General features: G+C 35.7%; 5 protein-coding genes across 7 annotated transcripts; 1 reads left to right on the top strand and 4 right to left on the bottom strand.

The window, feature by feature from the left end:
• Positions 1-3,283: 3,283 nt before the first annotated feature.
• On the bottom strand, positions 3,284-9,091 carry LOC125491607 (uncharacterized). 3 transcript variants are annotated; one of them, XM_048648468.2, is made up of 9 exons: positions 8,805-9,091; positions 8,510-8,714; positions 8,328-8,418; positions 6,528-6,673; positions 6,116-6,359; positions 5,697-5,801; positions 5,429-5,611; positions 4,286-4,487; positions 3,284-3,900 (listed from the first exon to the last, which is right to left on the bottom strand). In XM_048648468.2, the coding sequence occupies exons 1-9, from the start codon at positions 8,959-8,961 to the stop codon at positions 3,407-3,409; spliced, it is 1,827 nt and encodes a 608-aa protein (XP_048504425.1). In that variant the 5' UTR covers positions 8,962-9,091; the 3' UTR covers positions 3,284-3,406. The 3 variants fall into 3 exon arrangements, with proteins under 3 accessions (XP_048504425.1, XP_048504427.1, XP_048504426.1); XM_048648470.2 differs by lacking the exon at positions 8,805-9,091 and having other exon boundaries at positions 8,571-8,706; XM_048648469.2 differs by lacking the exons at positions 8,328-8,418; positions 8,510-8,714; positions 8,805-9,091 and adding an exon at positions 6,863-6,966.
• A 3,502-nt stretch (positions 9,092-12,593) lies between these two features.
• Positions 12,594-17,066, top strand: LOC104899998 (uncharacterized). The gene is made up of 11 exons (XM_010687309.4): positions 12,594-12,720; positions 13,522-13,693; positions 13,800-13,871; positions 13,958-14,050; positions 14,244-14,325; positions 14,448-14,504; positions 15,047-15,111; positions 15,208-15,303; positions 15,520-15,606; positions 15,690-15,770; positions 16,043-17,066. The coding sequence occupies exons 2-11, from the start codon at positions 13,592-13,594 to the stop codon at positions 16,715-16,717; spliced, it is 1,410 nt and encodes a 469-aa protein (XP_010685611.2). The 5' UTR covers positions 12,594-12,720; positions 13,522-13,591; the 3' UTR covers positions 16,718-17,066.
• A 120-nt stretch (positions 17,067-17,186) lies between these two features.
• LOC104899999 (uncharacterized) lies at positions 17,187-19,342 on the bottom strand. Its single transcript, XM_048648243.2, has 3 exons — positions 19,055-19,342; positions 18,560-18,709; positions 17,187-18,110 (listed from the first exon to the last, which is right to left on the bottom strand). The coding sequence occupies exons 1-3, from the start codon at positions 19,340-19,342 to the stop codon at positions 17,187-17,189; spliced, it is 1,362 nt and encodes a 453-aa protein (XP_048504200.2).
• A 733-nt stretch (positions 19,343-20,075) lies between these two features.
• Positions 20,076-22,701, bottom strand: LOC125499434 (uncharacterized). The gene is made up of 3 exons (XM_048648245.2): positions 22,581-22,701; positions 21,502-21,932; positions 20,076-20,738 (listed from the first exon to the last, which is right to left on the bottom strand). Exons 1-3 carry the CDS (start codon positions 22,588-22,590, stop codon positions 20,076-20,078), a joined length of 1,104 nt encoding a protein of 367 aa, XP_048504202.2. The 5' UTR covers positions 22,591-22,701.
• Positions 22,702-22,711: 10 nt separating this feature from the next.
• LOC109135627 (uncharacterized) lies at positions 22,712-23,632 on the bottom strand. Its single transcript, XM_057390889.1, has one exon. It carries the CDS (start codon positions 23,630-23,632, stop codon positions 22,712-22,714), a length of 921 nt encoding a protein of 306 aa, XP_057246872.1.
• Positions 23,633-23,838: the final 206 nt, after the last annotated feature.

Genomic DNA, 23,838 nt, shown 5'->3' with positions numbered 1-23,838 from the left:
GAGCAAGCAGATTGATGATGAAGAAAAAAGAACAAATAATAAAAAAGCTCCCCTCCCTTCCGATTCAGTTGGAACATTTGTTTTTCCACGGTGTTAAAAGGTGCCTTTTACCATTAACATTTCTAAATAAACATTTTTAATAATTATAAAAATTTAACATCATGAAAATGCACATTGAAAGTTGAAACCTACTAATGAGATCTTATATTTTATCATATTTTCTTAAGAATTAGTTTTTTTTTGGCACATAAAAGAAAAAATACAAGCTAACCCATGAACTCTGACAAGTAACAAGAAGTCATTTAATAGTTTAGACACATTAAGCCTAGAACATAGTAGAATTTTACAAGACACCACACTAGTAATACGCTTCTTAAAGGGGAAGGGGATCACATCTAAGAGAATTGACCCTACTAACTTGTGCTTTTTTTTTTTTTTTGATAAGCCCCACTAACTTGTGCTTACAAACAACATGGGAGGACGAGACTTTGAAGTTGCATATTGAAAGCACCTCGACCTTTGTTTCCCTGGAGACCGGCCTTTGAGGGATCTTGATCTGACATTGAGCAACACCATGCGCATGTTAGACTTGGCAATCCTTGGTGCTCTCATCCTTGCTTCGCTAGGTGCTTTTCTTTTGCGGACACCGTTGGAATCATTGATGATACACCGTACACGACCCTTGCTCGTTAATCTCGCAATTGGCTCTTCTGCATAGCCTACCTTCTGTTGGATTGCTTCATAGGCCGAAACTTCTTGCATCTCTCCATCCTTGTGCTGAAGACCTGACTGATTAATGGAGGTGGTGACATTCTCCACGAAAGATGTTTTATCTACTTATTCTTCTTCCTTTAAAAACAAGTCTTCTTACCCAGATTCATGGGAGCAATTGCTTGCAAATTCTGTGACCATTGTTTCCTGCAACTCAGAAGTTGATCTGTTGTCCACAATCGATATGTTTGATTTTGAAATGAGGTTATGAGCCTTCATAAAGGATATTGAGTGGGGTGGTAAACATGTAGATCCTCCCCTTGCTTAAGTTTGAATACATCCGCTTACGATAGTTTTAAACACATTCATGGTCTTCTTTTATTGATGTAGGTAATAAGACCTACAACCTTGTTACCTATATGCCCTCTATTAAGGGGAGTGGTATCAACCCAAGAATCCTTCATAATATCAACCTCCATACTATCACAACTCACAAGCTTCCTTGTCTCGAGGCTTTCCTTCACACTCAACTTTTGATTGGTCAGTCTTGCATATTCGCTGCATCCTATGTCTTGATTTTGGAATTTCACATGCTCCTTGAGTTTCTCAAATCCCGCACCCTCTAACCTTACTTAGATTGTCTCCTTCTACATCCTGAGTTTGACATAAGGATTGTTCCAAAGTCCAAACTTGTTATTTCTTTGATTATTTCCTTATTTTTTGGTTCTAACTCCTAAGCTTTCCTAAATTCCTCATAAGCCTCTCCAGACACCCTAATTTTTAAAATGCTAACCCTCTCCTAAAATTCGCATTCACATTCTTCTTATCAATCCCCAAAATCATTGTGCAAACCACAATAGTAATGGTCAACTTGTTTAATTTTAATGTGCAAGCTACAAGATTTAAATGCAGAGAAATAGCCAATTCTCAGAAGAGTGAGTTATCATCACATGTATTGATGTCATCACAAACTACTGACATCACAACACAAAATGATTTGATAGCCTTTTCATACTTAGCATATGCATTGATAAAATAATTTAGCTTAAAAAGGTAATTCCCCTCTTTTCACAAAAAACTCCTCCACATCTTCGTCATCTTCATCTAACTTATTCAAATGATGTAATATGACAGGAAAAAAGTTTAAATTCATCCCCCATATTTTCAACACCAACCATATTTATTAACTGAAACACTAGAAACTAGGATTTAGAAACCAACTTAGCAAAAAAAAAACACCAGCAAAAACAAATCACAAGAACCTAACAGACGAACAATATACCCTCACACCAAATTAGGTTAAAGAGAGAGAAAGGCGGGAACTCCCTAAAACTTACAAATTAAACAACAAAGGTGATGTAAAACGGTGAAAGGGTGGAGTAGCAGATCTTCTAGCGTCGATCAACAAATGAACACGGATTAATTATTCCTTGGCAAGTTTGAGAAGATAAAGAAACCAAAATCTCAGACCTTAAAGCAGTGATAAAAGTAAAAAAGAAATTAACAAAAAGGAGATAGAATTCAATAGAACGTGGTCTCGTCGGTGATCGGAATAGACGAGGCCACCCGTGAGTCACTGGCGATCTTAGAAGTTCAGTTCAGCTTGAGGAAGGTTTTGGAGCAGCGTTGGAAGAAGTTTCTTCTTGAGAATTAGTGAAAAAATACAACCGAAATTTGATAGTTTTTTACCATTAGCAAACATATGTTGTAACTGATGTGGGATGGAGTAGGTTCCACCTTTAGACAACAGTGGGCAGAAAAACTTACCAAAAGCGAATAGTTAACATTGCAACCACAACCTTACCCATACTATGTTTCATTTAAAACAGAACGAATGAAGTATTTCATTTTCACCATCAGATGTTATTCTCACCACCACACAAAAAGAGGGAGGGATCATATAAGCCTACCTCAGCTCCGTGCTGTACGTGCAGAAAGTCCAGTTGACATACAGCATACAACTCAAGTACTACACTTTTCCTCCAAAGAAGTCTCTCCTTGTTATGAGTATTATTCAAGCCAGAAGCTTCAAGCTCGCTGATGCCTCTCTCAACCAACTGAAAAGAAAAAAATAGTTTACAAACACTTCTTTCAACAGCTACATAAGCATTTCAGGATACTAAATCAAGGCTACTATTGCAAAAGAATTCATAAGATAGAAAGGCAAAGCACTAGTTTCATATTTCCCCATGTGAATAAAACATGAGAACTTTGTCACACAATATTCACAAATGTAAAAAGATGAGGGGGATAGATTTTGTGAACATAAAGTGAAGGCCTCATAAATAAATAAAAAACTAATTGACAGATAAAAGAGGACATACCAAACTCATTTAGCCGATGGAAGCTGAACTTGGTAAAGCAACTAAAGATGATAGACTTCACGAGCCTTATCTTTGATGGACCGTGTCCAGAGATTGACGATCTGTATCATTTAAAACTCAACAATACATCATATAACCATAATCAAAGAATGAGAGTTCAAACTTGATGGACAAGAGCAATTCAAGTCCATGGAAAATACTGATAGATCAACTTCATCATTGTGCTGATTTCGACCGGCAGGGATGGGTTAAGCCAGAAGGAGAATAGATAGATTATGAACCAAACACAAAAGCTCATTACAATTCATAATACAATATCTTTGTCTATCCGAAAGTGCAATACTGATATCAAGTCTTGATACTCGAATGCATCAAATTACATGTCTTTTGTCATTGGTTTTCATTCCAAAACCCAACGGGAACAAAGGATCATACGAGCTCTGTCCAGCATTTATTGGCAGTTGATCAACACTTTTGAACCACGTCACGGGGAGTAGACCCTCAAATTCATAATCACCAAATAGAACATCAGTTACTCCCGATCCTTCAGTTCCAGGCAAAAATGCAGCAATCAGAGCATCCATCTTGTCCAAAAGCCACGGCTCTAAAACTAAAGGCCTACCAGAAACCAGAATGACAAGTGAAGGAATTTTATCTGCAACGGCACTAATCACATTAGCTCCATTCAAAGGAATATTAAGAATCGAGTTGTCCCCAGTGCATTCCGCATATGGAGCTTCACCAACTGCTACAATGGCAAAATCAAAATCCTCTCTTGCCAACATGTCAGATGATGGCATCTCCTCATAAATCACTTGAGTGTTATCACCAGCAGCGTCTTTTATAGCATCATAGATGGTAGTGCCTGAAACATAAACAACGTTTCAATCTGATACTCTGAAGTCTGAACTCAATACTTAGTCTCTGCTCTATATAGAATAGAGATACTGATCACCATCACCATGAGTAATCAGATCATATATGTTTTTCGTACAATAACAAATTACACTAGGAAAGGCCTCTAATAAAATGATAAGTTCATTGAGTAGCTTTTCTGAAATAGTTTATATGGATCAACACTACTCAAATCATTTATACTAGAATAATATGCATGTAATGAGATAATGTTCTTACTCCAGACAACAAACGTGCAAAGCAGTATGAACTATGAAATAAGCTAGCAGGAGTGGCATTACAAATACAGACTACAGAAGATAGAAGGAACAACACATTGTCAAAGAAACACATACCAATAGTAACTCTGCCACTAAGTCCGTGCCGAGTTACAGTCCACCCACCACATTGGTATCCAAGATTGTCGGCATGTGTTCCAGCAACAAGGATTTTTTGGACACCCCTGTTTAATGGCAGGAATGGAAATCTCGAGTCCTTTCCGTTTTTCAGGAGAACCAAAGATTTCCGAACTGCTTCACGTGCTAACTCGCGGTGCAACTGAGACAAACCCATGCAGTTAGTTCTATATCTAGACTAGGATTAGCAGTGAGAATTTTCTTCGAATGGAGACTATCATCTTAGAAAAAGAAGTCTGACAGACATCATAAAAGGACTGTTCTTTGTCTAATAGAAAGGTCCTTAGAATATTGACAGTAATGTAACAAAATGTTGTCTAGAGAGCAAAGAAATCAAAAAAGCACACCGTGGATGGGTAGAGCTTGCCAACCGACCATGATGTTTGGATTTTTATATAACTTGACTTCTATGAGACAATCCCGTCCTGCTTATCCCAAAAATATAATCTATCCGTCCTCAAATAATTGTCCGGCATACTATTAGGTGTCCGTAAGATAATTGTCTTGTTTCAAATGAAATTTTCACCCCACTATATCCATGCGACGTGCGCCCCTCCGCTAAATCCCTCTCTCTCATACTCATTCTTAATATGTGAGTGAAGGCTGACAGGAAACTGAATTGAGGGCAGAAGGTGTGTGTGTGTGTGTTTGTGCGTCGGTCATTTTTGCGTGCTGGCGGTGTGTGTGTGTGTGTGTGTGTGTGTGTGTGTGTGTGTGTGTGTGTGTATGTGTGTGTGTGTGTGTGTGTGAGAGAGAGAGAGAGAGAGTAATTGGAAATCATTGATATACCATGATGATGAAGATTGGGATTATTGCTCTATCCAAAAGGGCGAGAATTGGAATACAGGGACGGATTCATTAAGAGAACTATAAAAAGCAGAAGGGTTTAACATAGCTTATAAGAACGTATTGGGTCTTTTATTATATATTTCCGCAAATTGTAAACAGTAACAACGCCAATTCCATTAAATTCTAGTACAAGGAAATAGAAGGAAAGGCTCCAACTTCCGGAGGGGGGAGGGGAGCAGTAAGAATGATCTATTCGAGTTCTTATTAACAAACGACATGCTTAACAAAACTGACCTTGCAACCAACTGTATCTAGCAAAGAACGGTCAGTGTAAGGGTGTTCAAAAAGTCCTGCAACAAACTTCACCCTCAGAATCCTCTCAATAGCATCATCAATCCTAGACAATGGTATCTCTTTCGATTCCACGAGATGGGTAAAGTCCTCCAGATACTTTTCATAATTGAAAGGCACCATTACCTGCATGTTCACTTTATCATGGCTGGCAGATACAAAGAGGAGAAAAACTAAGTTCTACAACTAAGTGTCCTACTACTTTCCTTACCATGTCAATTCCTGCACTGACAGCAGCTGAAATGCAGAAACGATAATCTGCGCCTTGAGGTTCACAAAGTTCATCAATGCCTTCCCAATCTGAAATTACAAATCCCTGCAGCAGAAATCAGGATAATGAAACACCAAAAACCAGTTAACACATATACACAAGATTTCAAAGCAATACTAATAAAAGAAAAAAAGAATTCACTCTGACTTGAGAGAGAACTCAATAAAGTAAGGAAAGACTTGGGTGTTAATGATATTGTCTCCTAGTATCAAAATGGTGTAAGAGATCAAAAAAGCAAGGTAGAGATAACACTTCAAAATAATAATAATAAATTGCCCATGGTGAAGCAGCTCTTTCGTTACTTTGCAAAAGTATGGCAACACAAACCACCATAAATAAATGAAAATGTGAACATATACCTTGAAGCCCAACTTATCTTTAAGAACCTCAGTGAGAAGAAAATGATCAGCATGTAGCTTTCTCCCATTCCAACTGGAATAGGAGGCCATGACAGTGCAAACTCCCTGAGAAATACAGTCCAGATAAGGTGCCATATGAATCCTCTCTAAATCTTCATATGAAGAAATTGTATTTCCCTCATTTATACCTTTATGCGTTCCTCCATCACCAACAAAGTGTTTAGCACAAGCAATGACATTCTTTCTGGAACAAACACAAACCAGGAGAGAAAACAGAATTAAAAAAGGTAAAGCTTTTCCCAGCCATCAAATTTTAGGAAACATAAAATTAATCCTTAAGCACTATGTTCTACAACACTAAATTCTAGTCTAACACAATGAAAGCGTTAGTCGAAAAGTTGACTTCCATTACCTTCCTTCCAAAAATGGGTAACCATTTGGGTGTCTTGTAGGTGGTTCTCCCTGCAACCCTGACACAAAGGAAGTCATCTTCCTCACTATTTCAGTGTCTTCACTATAACCCTCATAGCATCTTCCCCATCTTGAGTCCCTGCACACCTGTTGGAAGACAACAAGCCAATTTTACATTTTCGAAGAAACAGACAGCAAACCAGATCAGTCAAGCAACCAAAAGATCTTCCCATTATGACAGTTGTTAAACACTAGGGGTCTTAGCAATAGATTCTATCACTTCCTAGGTTCCTCCAGAAAATCAAGATCAACAGTGAGATGTTCCACAATACTGACCCTTGATTGTTCAAAAATTATAAATGGATGCGCATGACAATGCATTAGAAATGATACCAAGGTATAAGGTTTTCAATAGCATATATCGCATGACAAAACAGAATGGAGGTAGATAATCTATGTGGATGACAACCAGAGATTCAATTTTGGCCTATGCACCTGACCCAGCAATTAGGATTAAGACTTTCACATTATTGTTGATGGGAGTGGGGACACTGATCAGGTTGCAGCCCCGCGGAAACAATTCTTACTTGGACCATCAACATGTCCAACATATGAAATCATAAATGAAATCATAATTTTATACGGGATACAAGTTGCAACTTCATTGTCACCACAAGGAAAAAAAAATTGTACGGTCTTAGTCTCAATGCTTTAGATGTGTCATGTGACATTTACTATCAACATCTTATTATTCTTTCATCCCATAGAAAGCAAGTTCAAAAAACGTATTATCCCTTCCATCCCCTTAAAATGCAACTATGCAAGTTTAAAACAAAGGACTGACCATAATAGATTACATAGGCATACCAACTGGTATTTGTGACAAAATTCTTGAACATCACCTAGACAAGGCCCATGAGGATGAAAGTCAATCTACTCACAAGCCCAAGTGACGTTTATTTGTGATGAAGAAGTAATTTTCTAGGCTTATAAGCCTATCAGATGGTAAATTTCTCCCCATTATCCGATATGGGACTATGGGAGTGAGACACCTCACATGAGTTCATATGAAAAAGCAATCAAGAGATAGACATCTAATAAAAGCCAACTCCTCATAATTAGAGTCCCATAATATAAAAATAAAAGCATCCAATGTAGGCCTAGATACCATTCTTTTCTGAGAGAACTGAAAGGTTTGGGTTACCCATGAAGGTAGGGAAAAGTCAGTATACATACAACTTCAAGTGAAGGTGGAAAGTCGATCTACTTATGAGCCCTAAAGGAGCTTCCATCTACTAATGAGGGAGTAATTTCCTAGGCTTATAATGTGGTAATTTTGTCTCAATTTCAAATGTCGAAGTGAGACTACTCAAAATAGTTCATACAAAATGGAAAAATAAATAACCATCAAGAGACAAGCATCTAATCAAGACCAAATCCTTATGAATTTGCATGAGCTCAAATACCATAATTTTATTTTATTTTTTGCTGAGAGTATTGAAAATTTGGAGTGCCCAATGAAGGAGGAGAAGACTTGATCTACATACAAGTCCAAGTGAGGTTCCAGGCCAAAACAATTAGCATGAGTAACTCTCTAAACTTGCAATAGTTTTCTTTTCATTCCTCCGCTGTGGGACAACTCGTATATGCCACATACAAATTCATAATTATCTCGTATCGTGGAAATATGCTAAACATCCCACTCAACTAGCCAAATCCACATCCATAACTAACAACTTTTAAATCCTTAAATTTTACAAGAAGGTAAAAACTTGTAGGTTTTTCATTGAAAATCACTTACAGCTACACATGGAGCAAAGGTGTAATGAGCTCCACTAGCTCTAACCTCCAAAGCAGTTGCAACCCCTATTCTATGAGCCAAATCCGCATCCCTGTACGAAATTCGCCAAATTCACACTCTTTTCACAAATCAAACAAAATTGAACTTTCTACCAAAGGAAAAAAAATAAAAAATCAACCAACCTAGTGGCACCAAGATTAACATTGTGAGGAAAAATAGTAGCACCATATACATTATTATTACCATGAACAGCATCAACTCCATAAATAATCGGAATCGCCAACCGCGAATCCATAGCCAATTTCTGAAATCCATCAATCATATCAGCCCAATCAGACGAAAGCGCCTTATCGAAAGGAGCACTTCCTCCCGCACTCAGTATACTACCTGTAAAAATCGACAAATTCATAAAAACAGTGAAAAACAAAACCCTGGGAGAGAGAAAACTCAAAAAAAGATAGACAGTTGACGAGTAACCGATGCCAAGGTCTTTAATGGCGGAAGATGATGCAACGCTTCGTTCGATTTGAGTCATTTGAGCGAGCTTCTCTTGTAGAGTCATTCGAGAAAGGAGATCTTTAATTCGTTCTTCAATTGGTGCGTTAGGGTTTCTGTAAATGCAGTTTACTTCCATGGCTACCAATACGAAATTCAACAATTAGGAGAGAGAAAGTTAAGGAAGATGTTGAATTGCGAGGAAGAAGAGTGACGAATGATGGTGGGTTATTACCAGATAATATTTTCAAGCACAATTGCACAAATGACTATGTAAGAAATATGGCGGGAGAAATGTTAGGTAGGTATAGGAAAGGAGGTTGATATATAACGCCTAAAAAAATAACGGATTTTTCACCATATATTTCGACAAAAAAATTTATTCACCATATACTTTTAATGTTGTCAAAATTCACCATATACCTCTTAATCTCTTGATAATTCGCCATGTATTCTTAATTATTAACGATTATCATTTTTTTATCATTAACTCTTGATTCCATTAATAAACCTTATTTTATCTTATTTCACTCATTTAGCCTAACAAATTAGCATTGAAACAACATATCGGTCTAAAAAGAGAAGGTAAAGAGTTATGGAAGAAAATAGCTAAAAGGGGTCATTTGTGGTGTTTCAATAGTGTTCAACTGAAATTTTTTTCACGCGATGCGTGCTTGAATTTTTATCGAAACAGAAACTCGATTTTCTTCGGCATAAGAGTCAAAATTTGAACATTAGACATACAAAGTATAATTGTTTTTAGTTACGAAATTTGATTGGTTTAGTTTCTGTCACTTAAGTCTCTCACCATTTTTTTGTTTTTTTTTTTTTACTTTTCAAAGTTAAATTCTATGAACAAAATAGAAATTTTATTGAATTTATTTATGATTTCTAATATTATAATTTTTTTGTTGATTTTTGAATTAAGTACATACTTCATAAATTGTAAAGAAAGTGGACACTTTGATTTCAAGTCAATTTTTTCATAGGTTGTAGTTTGTAAGTGAATTTTTAAGTTTTTATAAAGTTTCCTCATTTTAGTGATTTGCATAACGTAAATCATTTTAGTTGACTTGTGAGTGATTGTTATAATTATATTTTTGGTATTTTTGTTTGAAGTCCCCTTTGATTTGTAAGTGAAATTGTAATATAGAATGGGAAGAGGGGCAAAATAGGCATTTCAAAAGAGGACACCATTGCTCCCCCCTTCCCTTATATAATAGAGATTAAAGCTAACGACTCAAATAAGGATTAATTAGGATTTGGTAACAAACTTAGGGGTTAATAATCAAAAAAGTTGATAATCGTTAATATTAAGGACATATGGTGAATAATTAATAAATTGATGAGTATACGATGAATTTTGAAAACATTGAGGGTATATGGTGGAAAAAAAAATTATCAGGAGTATATGGTGAAAAATCCGAAAATATTATGCTCGTGATATTTATGTATAAATTTATGATTAAGTTCATGTGATAAATTACTTATTGGTTGGTTATGAGAAAGCTCAAACATGAGAGTAAGAGAATGTACTAGTATATTCTTTGTGCAAGATCAAGGTACATTATGTAGGTAGATCTTTTGAAATGTGGTTTTATGTGGTAAAATTGTTTATTGATTTAATGGTTGGATTGGTTTACAAATTTGGTTTAAAATGGTTACATTATTTTATTATTCAATATTTGAAATGAAAAGAAAAAATAATTTTATCAATCATTTTTATAGAAAAGTTTGGTTATCCTTTTTGAAAAATTAAATTGTTTTTACAATAAAAGTTTTTGATTGATTTTTATGAACTTTAAATGTTCAAAAAGTTATTTGTGAGAAAAAAAATATTTATTCGTGCATTACAAGTCATGTTATTATCATTATTGCTTGATTAACATCAAGAAGGGGTTATTCATGACTTATGAGTCATATTATTATTATTATTATTATTATTATTATTATTATTGTTATTATTATTATTATTATCATCATCATCGCTTGATGAACATCAAGAAGGGTTTATGCTTCAAAATTCACTTGTTGACAATTATTGTTACCCTTTGATATAGATATGTGATGGGATGACTAGATTGAGCTGCACATTTAGGAAAAGGAAGGGGAGAGAACAAGATTAATTGTTTTAAGGTTATTTTTAATCCAAGTTATTTGGAAATAGTTTGTTTTTAAAGCTTATTCTTGAATTATTAGTTAAAGTGTTTGGAAATAGTTTATTCTTAAAGGGTTACACTTGAATTATTAGTGATGCAGTTTTCGAAATGTAACTTGTTACGGACTAACAAATGTCAAATGTGTTACTTATCTAGTATATTTTGTACTCAGTTTTATACTGACGCGTATTTTCTTTATCTTATTTGGCTTTGCCGTATTTAGCATTTGGTAAGCAGTTTTGCAGGTGAATTTTGGATGTGCATGAGAGCATGATAGGAAGGGGATCTTCACCTAAATTAGGGTGTTTCATTTATTTTGAATTTTTGAGTATTGAGACAATATTCATTTTTATAAATAAAGAAGTATTATTATTTTTGGTTAGAATCCTACGCGGTAAGTTTTTGGTTAGTTAGTAGTTGGTTGTCGAAAGCATATTAGTTTCGTGGCGGTAATACTCCTAAATTACTCAAATATTATTTATTAAATTATTAATTTAAAAGTGAGTAAGTTGGGGGTGTTACAAACGCAGGGCACGGCGAGTTCTATAGCGCAACAACACACGCAGGGTGTCGAGCCACTGATCGCGGGGATCATCGAGACAACAACATGCATCATCAACTCGGGCTCATTAAATGCCCTAGACCTTGTTTCTTTTATTATCCTTGTTCATGTATTATTAGCCTTCATATATATATTCTATTTTGTGGGTTAATTAGGATTGATCATCAGAAACACAAGAGAGAGAAAAACAATAGAGAAGCTCACTGAAAAAGTTTTGAGAGATTCATTGAAGAGAGTATTCAAGTAATTTTCTTGTCTAGTGTATTCATTGTTTCGCTTTGATCATACTGAAATAGTTTATTCATGCCATGAGGACGTAGTATCAAATTAATAGTGAATCTCATTAAATCTTGTGTGCTCTTTACTAGTTTTTTCCCATTTAATTGTTTATTTATTCGCTATTTCGCTTTCGTTGCAACAATTATTAAGTTGGTAAGATGAAGTTTCCCTTACCATCTCATTTCCCTTAATAGTCTGCCCTGTAAACCTAGCTGATTAATTATACTTGTACGACATATCAGTTTTGTAGGATCCTTCATTTTACCAACAGAGTAATAAAAAAACATTTGAAAAATATAAGACTAGTATGCATAAATTCCAGAATTTTTTTATTGAATAATGCAAAAGTGGATTTTAATTCCCAAAACATGTCCAAAAAAATAAAAATTCCCTGCGTACCTTCCACGTAGGATGGCACGCGAGAAACTGATTTTTTTTTTTGTTTTTGCCCACATAAACCGCTACTCACAGTAGCGATTTACCTCTGCTACTTGAGTAATGAACTGCTACTCGAAGTAGCAGTTTACACAACACACACAAAAAAAAAAAAATTTTTTTTTTTTAAACCGCTACTTCGAGTAGCGGTTTTGCTTAAGTTGAAAAAAAAAAAATTTATCGCGTGCTGTCCTACGTGGACCGGTACGCAGGAATTTTTTTTTTTTTTTTGGGCATATTTTGGGAATTAAAACCCACTTTTGCATTATGTAAGGAAAAAATATATAAATTCCAGAATGGGTCTTTTACTCTTTTCTTACAAAAGTTAATCATTTTTATCATTTCCATATGCAACTATAAACCTAGGGTTTTTCCCCATAGCCACAACTGGACTTCTCTCCACCGCACCGAAAGCCTTCCGTCGCTATCGCAAAGCCTGTGCTGCGGGCGGTCAACTGGTCAGGTGAGTATTTTCAAATTATTAAATAACTTATTTGCCAAATTTCAGTAATTGTTTCTGCTGATACTTATATTAGCTCATTAGTAGTTTAACATATGTTGTAAGTAGTCAGTCATCGTTATTTTTATTTTTTTTGATTTTCTGAAATGAGTTTGTGTGCTTTTTTTTTTCAATTTTCATAATGTATTTATTCAATTACTTTTATCATTTTTCTTTTTGCCAAATTTTAACTGCCTATATTGACTGATAATTGATGTAGTTCATTAGTAGATTAATAGCGATTAAATTGTTGATGTGATATTAATCCATGAATCAGAATAGCAATGTAATCATGTCCACACTGAACTAATAGCTTAATTTTAGTGCATTATGAAGTACTCCCTCCGTTCTATTTTGTTCTTCCTATTTAGAATCTTGACACTACTCACAATTGAAGAGAATCTTCTAATTTATTTTCAACATACGATAAAAAATATAGTCATCAGGGGTCTTGTTTGATTCGTCTCAATGAGTACTTTATTAATATTTAATCATTATAATTTTGACTGATACACTATTAAAGATTTTTATGGTCAAATGCGTGTATTGACAAACGTGTAAGTCAAAATAGTAAGAACAAAAGAGAACGGAGGGAGTATCTATTTGCTGCTTTTTTTTAGACAAAAATAGAATGATGAATATATGGAAGCTTAATTTGCTATCATAATTTGGCAATTGTTAGCCGTGAGTGTAAACTAATGTATTGGATTATTTTTCCTATCAATTTATCTTGGTCTTCTTTTTGAATAACTTCGAACCATGTAGGTCAATTTCTGGATGCGCCATTGTTGTAAAGGCTAAGTAGAAGAGGAACCGACTGTATAATTGTGAAACAATGACTGAGTTGAGGACGGAGGACATCCTCAGGGAGAAGAAGACTCATGACGCCGACTCTATCACCTCTATTTCTCTAAATCACAAATCGCTTTCCTATGTAGTATGTACACTCTTTTTGGTGCTTCCGCATTTCTTCCGTTTTCTCCCTTGTGCAGCTACTTAATTTTTGTTCTTTTTTTTTCTCCCTCTTTTTTTCTGTATTCCAGATTTCGTGCTTAGGCGATTTCAAGAACCTTGAGAGACTTGACCTCAACTCCAACAGTTTAACTTCATTGAAGGTTACATGTTAGTTATATTTATTTGAAAATATGTTTTTTTTTTAATAAATTTCATCTAGTATCTTATTGAGTTTGGAACATTGTAGGGTTTGGAGCCGTGCTTCAATTTGAAGTGGTTATCTGTGCAACTAAACAAGCTTCACAGCTTGAAAGGGATTGAAGGCCTCACTAATCTCTATGTAATTATGCTGCACTCCACTTTTGCACCTTTTTTTTTGTCTTCAAACTGCATTAGAATTCGTTTGTTGATTGAGTTCGAGCAAATTTTTTTATGATGAGAAAGAGAACAAACTTTGTTTTTTCAGGAAAAGTTGTCTGTTCTCTTGGTCCTTTATGAGCGCTAATCACCATTTCTACTTCTTTCGTGTATAGGTGGTAAATGCTGGGAAAAATAAACTTAGATCTATGGACGAGGTTAAAAACCTGGTAAATTTACGTGCATTGATATTAAATGGTGAGCTCCAGTTTGATACTCTCTAACTTTTGGTTTATGTAGTTTTGTCTATGTGATTATCTAGTTTGGTGTAATTAACGTTATGAAGAACCCAAATCTTATCTTGTTTCTGCTGCTTGCAGACAATGAGATTGTATCAATATCTGGGCTTGATCAACTGATGGAATTGAATACTCTTGGTAGGTTTCTGAATCTCAAGCTATTATCCAATTCTACAAAATGCAGCATGTCTTGTGTCTTCAACTCTTAAAATATTTAGAGATGTCTGTTTCTTGTTATTAGAGCTTATATGGTCTCTTGAGCAATATCTGATTTCTGCTGTTTTTTAAGTAATCTTGACTTGTTACCTTGTTCTTCCTTACACTTTTTGGGTGAGTTTGTGTGCCCAAGGATATTTGTCTATTAACATTTTTTTTAACGCAACAGAGAGACATCTATTAGACTTTTGGGCTTAAAGCCAATCAGAGTTGTTAACATTTGTCTATTAACATTAATTGTTGGGTTCTCTTTCTTGATGAGTCTATGGGTCATATGACTCCCGTCATATTCCCATGTCCCGTTGTCAGACATTAGTACATCTAGCTGAATTTGGTGTCTATTCTGTTATATTACCTTGATTGTGGTGAGGCATGGTACTTTGTCATTTGTATTAGCTTTTGTCGAGCTATAGTGAGCAATGCAAAAATGGTTCCTTTACTTGGCTTGTGTATCTTTATTGTAGTTCTTTCTAGAAATCCAATCCGTAAACTGGGCAATTCACTGGCCAAGATGAAGTCGATTGCAAAGGTGAGCAGTTTATCAGATGTCAATTGAGTTCAAAGTAATATCGTACCAGAGCATCCAGTAAGTCAAGCTGTACTTACTATTTATGAGAAATTTCAGATTTCTCTCTCCAACTGCCAATTAGAAGATATTGACAGTTCAATCAAGGCTTGTGCCGGACTTGAACAACTTCGCCTTGCTCACAATGATATTAAGGTGTATGTTCGACTTTCTATCTCATCATGAGTTTCAATTCATCCATGTATTTGTCTGTCTGTTTGTCTCCAGCTAAGTGGAGTTGGGGAGGGGGTGCTGCCGAAGAATGTGCTTAAAATTTTTTCATTTTCTTACATAGTCTTCTCCCCCTTTAATCTAGCTAGATCACACACTACTAATTACTAATATACATTTCCTATTTTCTCTTAACCACAGGCTCTTCCTGCAGAGCTGGCTTTTGCTAAGAAACTTCAAATTCTTGACTTAGGAAGTAACATGATTTCAAGGTGGTCAGACCTGAAGGTGTGCATTTTTTTTTTTTTTTTACATTGTTACGCTGAGTGCCCTGTGTTTCTTGATTACTTTTGGTTTTGGCATAATTGCAGGTACTTTCCTCATTGTATAATTTGAGAAACATTAATTTACTCGGAAATCCAATAGCTGATAATGTCAAGCTCGTAAAGAAGGTAAGAACATATTTTTACTGGTCTTGAGCATGTGATTACTACATTGCTAGTAACACTAGTTGGGTCCTTTTTACTTGGGAGATGGGGGCGGGGGTAGGGTTGGAAAATTGAAATAAAAGAAAAGGATTTTCGTATTGTATCTGTGCATGGGTGGTGTGTTGCACTTGATGCTTCTAATGCTGTTAAATTTACTGGTATAAACTTCTCTTTTTGGTCGTTCTGATCCTTATGTGCTGAGTAATTTATTGTCTGTTTTGGGGAAATGATTGCAGGTAAAAAGGTTAGTTCCCAGTTTGCAGATACTCAATTCTAAAAGAATGGATAAATTAGGGTCTGAGAAGGATCAGAAGGCTGAGGATCCTGAACTTAGTTTAGGAGATGAGCTGAAGCCTTCAAAGAAAAGGAGAGATCATGATGTGAAGGCTGTAGAACGTAATGCGAATGTAATCGATGAGGAAGAATATCAAGTTGGAGATAAAAGAGATCACGTGAAGCAGGAGAAGAATTCTAGAAAGGCTAAAACAAGGCGAGTTACTGAAGGGGAGTCTGCTATACAGTGTAATGATGGGGAGAGCATGCAAAAGAACCGAAAGAAGAAAATAGAGAACCATCTGGAGAAAGAAGTACTGTTGCAAGAAGCTGACAAAACTTCAAAAGATAAAAGGTCAAAAAGAAAGGCAGAGAAGGCGCATCTGGACGTTATTGATGATAAGGAAACTCCATTTGCGGAACTTGTAGCTTATGATGCTACAGAAAGTATGGAACCAAATGATGGGAACAGAAGAGATAGCCAAGCTGTTGGGAAATTTGACGCATATAGTCCCCTGGTTATTTATCCAGCAAAGAAAAAGAAGAGCAAAAATCAAGGTGCTGGAGCTTCTGTTCTTCAGTTTCTGATGCCAGAAGTTGGGTTGGGTGGGCAATCAGCATGGGCTGATGATGATTAATGACTAGTCAAATTTTGCAAGCATATCAACAACTTGAATCTGCTGGAGACAAGGTCTTCTCGAAATCCCTTGTCGTCTTTGTTGTTCTACTTCAGCATCACATGTAGCATCTGCTTAGGTCACTCTGCATACAGATCTTGCGTATACTGAAGGTGCAGGTACTTCTGCTGTAGAAGTTAAATGTCTGCTTTTATTACGCTCAGCTATTTATCAATCTAAACTAGTTTCTTCTCGCTATAGAGGTCAATCATATGATCTTCTCTGATGTTTTTATATACTACTATACAACTACTCTTGATCACTTTTTTGACAAATGCAAATGGACTTCCTAACCATATACTTTACTAAATTTATGTTGCTTTGCCTAGTTAAAGATTGAAATAATGCTCATTGGAACTTGGTACATGTCAATTTCTACCTTTAATTTTAGCCAATCTAAAAAAGTAGCCTAGTTTTTTTTTTTGACAAATTATCCTAGTTCAGACTCTATTGAGCTTGATAGCACCGTGCCATCATGTTCTGCTGTCTCTGATTGAGGCACGTCTTCTTTGATCTCGTCACCTTTTGTGTTATTTGAATGATCAATAATATTGTCGGCCTCAACTTTTTTCTCCTCCTTGGAATGTTCTGCTGTCTCTGATTGAGGCACGTCTTCTTTGATCTCGTCACCTTTTGTGTTATATGAATGATCAATAACATTGTCGGCCTCAACTTTTTTCTCCTCCTTGGAATTTTCTGCTGTCTCTGATTGAGGCACGTCTTCTTTGATTTCGTCACCTTTTTTGTTATTTGAATGATCAATAACATTGTCGGCCTCAACTTTTTTCTCCTCCTTGGAATGTTCTGCTGTCTCTGATTGAGGCACGTCTTCTTTGATCTCGTCACCTTTTGTGTTATTTAAATGATTAATAACATTGTTGGCCTCAACTTTTTTCTCCTCCTTGGAATGTTCTGCTGTCTCTGATTGAGGCATGTCTTCTTTGATCTCGTCACCTTTTGTGTTATTTGAATGATCAATAACATTGTCGGCCTCAACTTTTTTCTCCTCCTTGGAATGTTCTGCTGTCTCTAATTGAGGCACGTCTTCTTTGATCTCGTCACCTTTTGTGTTATTTGAATGATCAATAACATTGTCGGCCTCAACTTTTTTCTCCTCCTTGGAATGTTCTGCTGTCTCTGATTGAGGCACGTCTTCCTTGATCTCGTCACCTTTTGTATTATTTGAATGATCAATAACATTGTCGGCCTCAACTTTTTTCTCCTCCTTGGAATGTTCTGCTGTCTCTGATTGAGGCACGTCTTCTTTGATCTCGTCACCTTTTGTGTTATTTGAATGATCAATAACATTGTCGGCCTCAACTTTTTTCTCCTCCTTGGAAGCAGATTCATCATCCTATTTAAAGTAGCAAAATTTAAGATCGTCATTAGTAGGTAGAGTAATTTTAAATCATATGTTGCTAAGAAATTTTTATGCTATGTTCTTGTGTGCGTCTTCCTTTAGACGTGATGTTCATTTTGCGAAATTAACAATGCTCATTTTGATGCATTAAAGCATTATAATTTTTGCATGTCTGGGCTGCATGAGAAAAAGTGTGTTAATTTTCTCATGTATGTGTGTATGTGTATGTTCTTGGGCTGCATATCTGGTTGCTTGCACTACATACACACATACAAAAACCCATACACGCGACGCCTGTGAGCCGTGAGGCTGTAACTGGGCATACGTAGCTCTAGATACTCCCAGATGTACATTGCGAAATGGAAACTGCAGTTGCTAAGGGGAAGAAACTTTACATGAATAATTTGGTTTGTTAGTAAGTCATCTTTGACTTCACTTTGGACCTCAATTTGTGGTGCAAATTTCATATCTTCTTCTAATCTTGAATGTTCATAGGTATCTTCTTGACAAGTGGTAGAAAATGAATCAGAAATTGCTTCCTTTGGACTATAATTTACTCCATTTTCGTTTGATGTCAAAAGTTCACCTTCATCCTATACTCAAATTCATTGTAGCAAAAATTTCACATAAACATGAATATGTATATCACAATCATAATTCAAAGACATAAAAAAGCGTCAAGGTAATGATCATTACTGTCTCCGTCTTATATTAGTTGCAACATCTGTTTTCATGGTCAAAGTTTATGTAGGATCTTGTTAGATTTATTTGAACGTATATTTTATCATATACTATAATTTCTTTCTTTAATAATATATACACAATTATGTATGTAATGGTCAAAGACATGTCTTGAAAACCATGAAAAAAAAGAAGCAGCAAATGTTGCAGCTAAATTGGGACGAAGGGAGTAGTTGTTATGATGCTACTACTTTTACCTCATTTCTTCTCGAGTGTTCATTTTGCTCAGTAATAGATGAATCTTGATGATCAACATGCTCTTTCTTAAGCTCACCTCCACTAAATTCATTAAAAGTTGAGCTTGTCTCCGTTGTTGCTTCAATTTGGCTTGTAATAGTACTTTCTTCACTACTTCCTTGAGATCCCTCTAATTCTTTGCTTTCTCTTGATTCTTCTTTGTTTTCATCAACTTCATATGATGCATCAATTATCTCATCTGGAAATATTTCCTCTGCACTTGGCTCTCTAACATGAGATAACTCCATATCCTACCCACCAGTGTCACAAAGTTTAATTAATATTGATCGAAAACAGTGTACTATATTTGAAAATTATTAGCCAGAAATCTATGACAAATAAATTTGTGTTGAATTTCACTTGTTTGGTTGTTTAATGTGAACACTAAAATATAAATAATATAAATGTATATCACTTCTTCATTAATTAGCTATTACTTCTATTTTACTTATCTTTGGTTTTCAATTCTTTTAGAAGCTGCAGAAAAAAAAAATATATGGACTAAGTGTAACTAGAGGGTTTCTACATATTTCTCCAGATTTCTTTCTATATATGTTTCCTCGAGAAAGAACCATATCAAGATCTATAAATCCATAAAATTTCTACACTTCTGTCGAGTTCTTCTTGTAATTTCAGTTATACCTATAATCTAGACACACTAGTCTATGAGCATTTCTTGGCAATCTCGTGCATGACTCAAGCGTTATGTGCGAGGCGTGCATGACATGCTTGAGCCGTGAGGTACGTGTGACTTACTCATCAACCGATGTCGCTTCCCGTATTAGATAAAAGTACAACCCAATAGCTTCTGAAGTAGGAATAATTGCACTAGAAATAATATTGTTTTCCGTAAAATAGAGAACGGGAAATAAAGTCGCAATTGTCCTTGGGTGCACCATGCATGTACTGATGTACAACTCGCAGGGTCTAGATATGGAGTTGTCATTAAATTGAAGTTAAGCCAAACATTGTGTAGTTTTGTTACGTGTAAAGAACTATGGAATAGTATGTCACTAGAATGTGATGAAAATAAATTTGGTTTTTTGAGCAAACCTCTATAATATTGGAGCCAGATTCACTAGGAGAAGGAGGTAAACTAGCCAAGTATACTGCAAGATGCTCTGCTTTACTCTGCATTTGAGATGTTAAACCCTCAGATGAACCTGATGATCTAGATTCCAAGATATCTCCATTAGTACTCTTGAGATCTACTACATCATTTTTCTTATCTTCATCAGGCAATATCGACCTCGGAGATAACGACGAAACTACTCCCATGACTCTGGCTTGATGATCACCACTTTCTTCTTCCATTAATGGAGGGGGAATATGGTTCTCATTATTATGGACAACACTGCTCAACTTTGATCCTTTATGTTCTTTCTCTTCTGTTATGTCATGTAGCTTGAAATTTATTCCGAACTCCCCTAGTTTAGATGGATGAGGTGATGCACCCCATAGTTCTTCGTCATCTGCTGAATTAACATCCTTGTCTACGTCTCCGTCGTATGATTCTTGATCTGTTGGAGAGCTTGCCTCGTTGGTCTGCGTCGTTGGAGAACCAGCTTCTGAGACCTCGACTTGCATGTCGGATGCTATGGAGAAATTCGACGTGTGATGAGGTTTAGTGTAATATGATCGCTCCTGTATAAGTGGTGCATCTAGGATTGTTAGAATGAGGATATGATACAAATGAGTGAAAAATTACCGTTCACGCTATATTGAAATTTTGCCTTAAGATCATTTGAAATTTTAGCAATACATACAGATAAACCTAAACTTAAAAAATGCGCCATTTAGAATTAAGTTTTGCATAATACTTTGTTATATATTGAGATGAAGAAAATATAATTAGGAACTATTAAGAAATCAATGTTTTCTCCCTTGTTATAATGAATGATATGTGTTGTTTGAAACTTTCATGAATCATGATTGCACACATACTCGAAATTGAAGCTTAAACTTGATTTACAATCAAATTATCCTCCGGACCAAAAAGCATATATATGTAGATTCAGTGGATGCATTTTTTTGAGTTTATACTTCGTTTAATCCAAAATAATAGCACTAGTTGCATCAACACATAATTTTAGGAGAGCTAACTTGTGGGTCGTTTGTTTTGCTATATTTTATGAGTTATGAAATGAAAAAGAGAAAGTATTATTCTATTGAATGAATGGAAGGTGGGCCTAATTAGAAAAAAATTGGATAGAATATAAGATAGCGAGGACAACTAATGAAAAGAGATAATATAATATCGATAGGTTATTTTCATTTTATAAAGTGTTGCAATGATCCTTAGATGAATGAAAAGAGAAGTGCTTCAATTATTTCGAAACGAAGGGAGTGTTATCTTGTACACGCCGCTAAGCGCTAACATCACTACTCTAGCTATGTTAGCCAATACCTGCATCTTTGTAGGTATATCATTGGTAGGACTACTAACACTTGCTAGGAGATCTGGTAAATCTCTTGGTGTTGCATCTGTGTTTTCCCTTGCAACCGAGCCTTCGTTCCTTGGGAATGCCAAGCAAGTAAGGACCTTTCTAACTGAGTTTCTAAAAGCTTCATTCTTGGCTGCATCAAAAGTAGTCACCTCACTCGAAGAAGATGATGAACTCTCAACATTATCATTAACACATCCTTCGCAATCTAACAACACAACATGGTCTTGTGTAGGTTGAGCTTCATCTCTTGCACAAGGAATTGATTCATTTGAACCTGTTATTTCGTTGTTGATGGCAAAAGGATTTTCAAACAATTTGGGTGTTTCCTCTTCTTGAGACCGCGACGTCGAGGCTTCATCTTGGTTATGGTTCTGAATTTGGCTTGATTGAACTATATCAATGTGATAAACAAAACATTGAATTAGTAATGAACCAATGTATATAAACAAAGAAAGTAATGTTCTTATGTTAGTACAATCAAGCCGGCTGGAAGCCTGGAACTTGTCATGTCATATCACTATATCAGTTCCTCATAATCAGATTTGTTTTGTTTGAGAGGCCTTATTTTTTAAGATACAACATGAATAGGCCAAGGAAATATCCATTATATTGATCGGTGGCAGAGTCAGATAGGGGCATGGTCGCATGGGGTACACGTGCATTCCCAAATTATAAAAAAAATAATTAAAATTTTCGTGTTAAAACAGAATTTTGCACTCCATGCAATGACACCGTGCAGAAGCTTTGTGCTCCACTCATCCAATACGCGCTTGGTGCATGGTAAATGTGCCACACGCGATACCTTCGCTCCCGCTCAAGAATGTGGTGTCACGCGCATGCTTGTTATTTAGCCGGGATTTGATTTCATGTGTCTACATTGGTGCATCCCTCAAATTTGAAATTCTGGCTCCGTCACCGATATTGATTATGCTAATGTATCATATTTTGGTGGCTAGTAAAGAAGGAGGGGGGGAGGGGGGTTGGTTTGTTTATAGCCTAACTAATTTGAAATACATGAAATTGAAAAGTTGAAAGGTACCTTCTCTCATCGTAGATAGTTCATCTGCAATCTCGTTAATCCTTTCTTCTGCATATATGTATCAATAAGTTCTATCAGCATATATATAGTAATACCCATTAAATCACATTTACAAGAAATAAGAGCACAAATTAGAATGAATGATCCTTAAATAGGTAATTACGTTGTTGTGCATCAGGAAAGAAATCCTCATCAAAACTCCCACCTGTAAGAACAGGTTTCTCCTCATGTGGATCGTAAGGAAGATCGAAAGGATTCCGTGTTGGAAGCAACACACAAGGTGCAGAACCGGGTTGATGATCATCATTGTTGTCGAAACCTCCCTTCGATACAAGAATGGATCCCATTACTTGGTTGTCAAGATAATCATCTACATTCAAGTCATAATAATTGGTTCTCCTAGGTTGCATGCTATACAACTTTCGTGCCTTTCGTTTCGCTATCAAGCTTTCTAGTCTCTTGTTCCTCTCTATCTCAGATGAACCAAGATCCATCAAATTTCTTTGATCATCCTCTGTCCATTCTACCAAAAGCTTGTGTATCCCTTGATTTTGTACCTCATCTTCATCACTTTGTGACTCTGTGTCTGAACGACTAGGACTAACTCCTGTCGAAATCGTTGTTCTTTTATCTCCGGTTCTATTATGAAAATCATTATTGTCTGATCTTCCAACTGTTCTTCTGCTCATCTGGGTTTGCAGATATGAGCGCCGATTACTATTACTATTACTATTACGATTACGATTACGATCAATCGATGTGAAGTCACGAACTGTGCTGCTCGTGCTAGCTGCATTATCTTTTTTCGCGTTCTTTTGCTGTTTTTCCATGCTAAACCGCGGTCCTCCAAGGAGGATCGCGGAGCAAATTACCAACGGAAAAGTGTAGAAAAGTATGCTAAAGAGGGAAGGAAAGAAGAGATACAAAAGATAGAAGAATAAAAGAACACCAGAAACAATAGGGTGGTCTTTTGCCCATTGACAGCATGTTTTCATCAAATACTGAAAACTTGCATTTACCAAAATTTTGACATCATTGATGTCAATACCCATCTCTTGGATCTTTAATTTTAAACTTTTCATGGTGGTAAGATATGAAGTAAAAACAAACTTCAATAAAAATGTTTAAGAGAAATTTTGAGAAAAGAAGGTGAAAAACAAAGAAGGGGAAAAGAAAGAACAAAATAACTGATCATAAAAGATGATCATACACTTTTGGCAATGGAGTTTTTTCTCTCAGAAAAAGATTTGGTCAATGG

Source organism: Beta vulgaris, chromosome 7, assembly GCF_026745355.1.
Source record: "Beta vulgaris subsp. vulgaris cultivar EL10 chromosome 7, EL10.2, whole genome shotgun sequence".
Lineage (NCBI taxonomy): Eukaryota > Viridiplantae > Streptophyta > Magnoliopsida > Caryophyllales > Amaranthaceae > Beta > Beta vulgaris.
This window is presented reverse-complemented; position numbering and strand designations above follow the sequence as displayed.

Bases quoted from the DNA above. Each gene is read 5' to 3' on its own strand.
- LOC125499434 (XM_048648245.2), bottom strand. The intron at 20,739-21,501 runs GTATTGGCTAAC...CCACTTATACAG, and splicing joins ATATACCTACAAAGATGCAG to GAGCGATCATATTACACTAA.
- LOC104899999 (XM_048648243.2), bottom strand. From the start codon at position 19,342: ATGGAGTTATCTCATGTTAGAGAGCCAAGTGCAGAGGAAATATTTCCA. The intron at 18,710-19,054 runs GTAAAAGTAGTA...ATTTGAGTATAG, and splicing joins AACACTCGAGAAGAAATGAG to GATGAAGGTGAACTTTTGAC. The intron at 18,111-18,559 runs GTCCAAAGTGAA...TACTTTAAATAG, and splicing joins AATTTGCACCACAAATTGAG to GATGATGAATCTGCTTCCAA.
- LOC109135627 (XM_057390889.1), bottom strand. From the start codon at position 23,632: ATGGGTATTGACATCAATGATGTCAAAATTTTGGTAAATGCAAGTTTT.
- LOC104899998 (XM_010687309.4), top strand. From the start codon at position 13,592: ATGACTGAGTTGAGGACGGAGGACATCCTCAGGGAGAAGAAGACTCAT. The intron at 14,505-15,046 runs GTAGGTTTCTGA...TCTTTATTGTAG, and splicing joins GATGGAATTGAATACTCTTG to TTCTTTCTAGAAATCCAATC. The intron at 15,771-16,042 runs GTAAGAACATAT...AAATGATTGCAG, and splicing joins ATGTCAAGCTCGTAAAGAAG to GTAAAAAGGTTAGTTCCCAG.
- LOC125491607 (XM_048648468.2), bottom strand. From the start codon at position 8,961: ATGGAAGTAAACTGCATTTACAGAAACCCTAACGCACCAATTGAAGAA. The intron at 6,674-8,327 runs GTAAGTGATTTT...GTCTTCCAACAG, and splicing joins CCTTTGCTCCATGTGTAGCT to GTGTGCAGGGACTCAAGATG. The intron at 3,901-4,285 runs GTATGTGTTTCT...TTTATGTTTCAG, and splicing joins TAGTGGCAGAGTTACTATTG to GCACTACCATCTATGATGCT.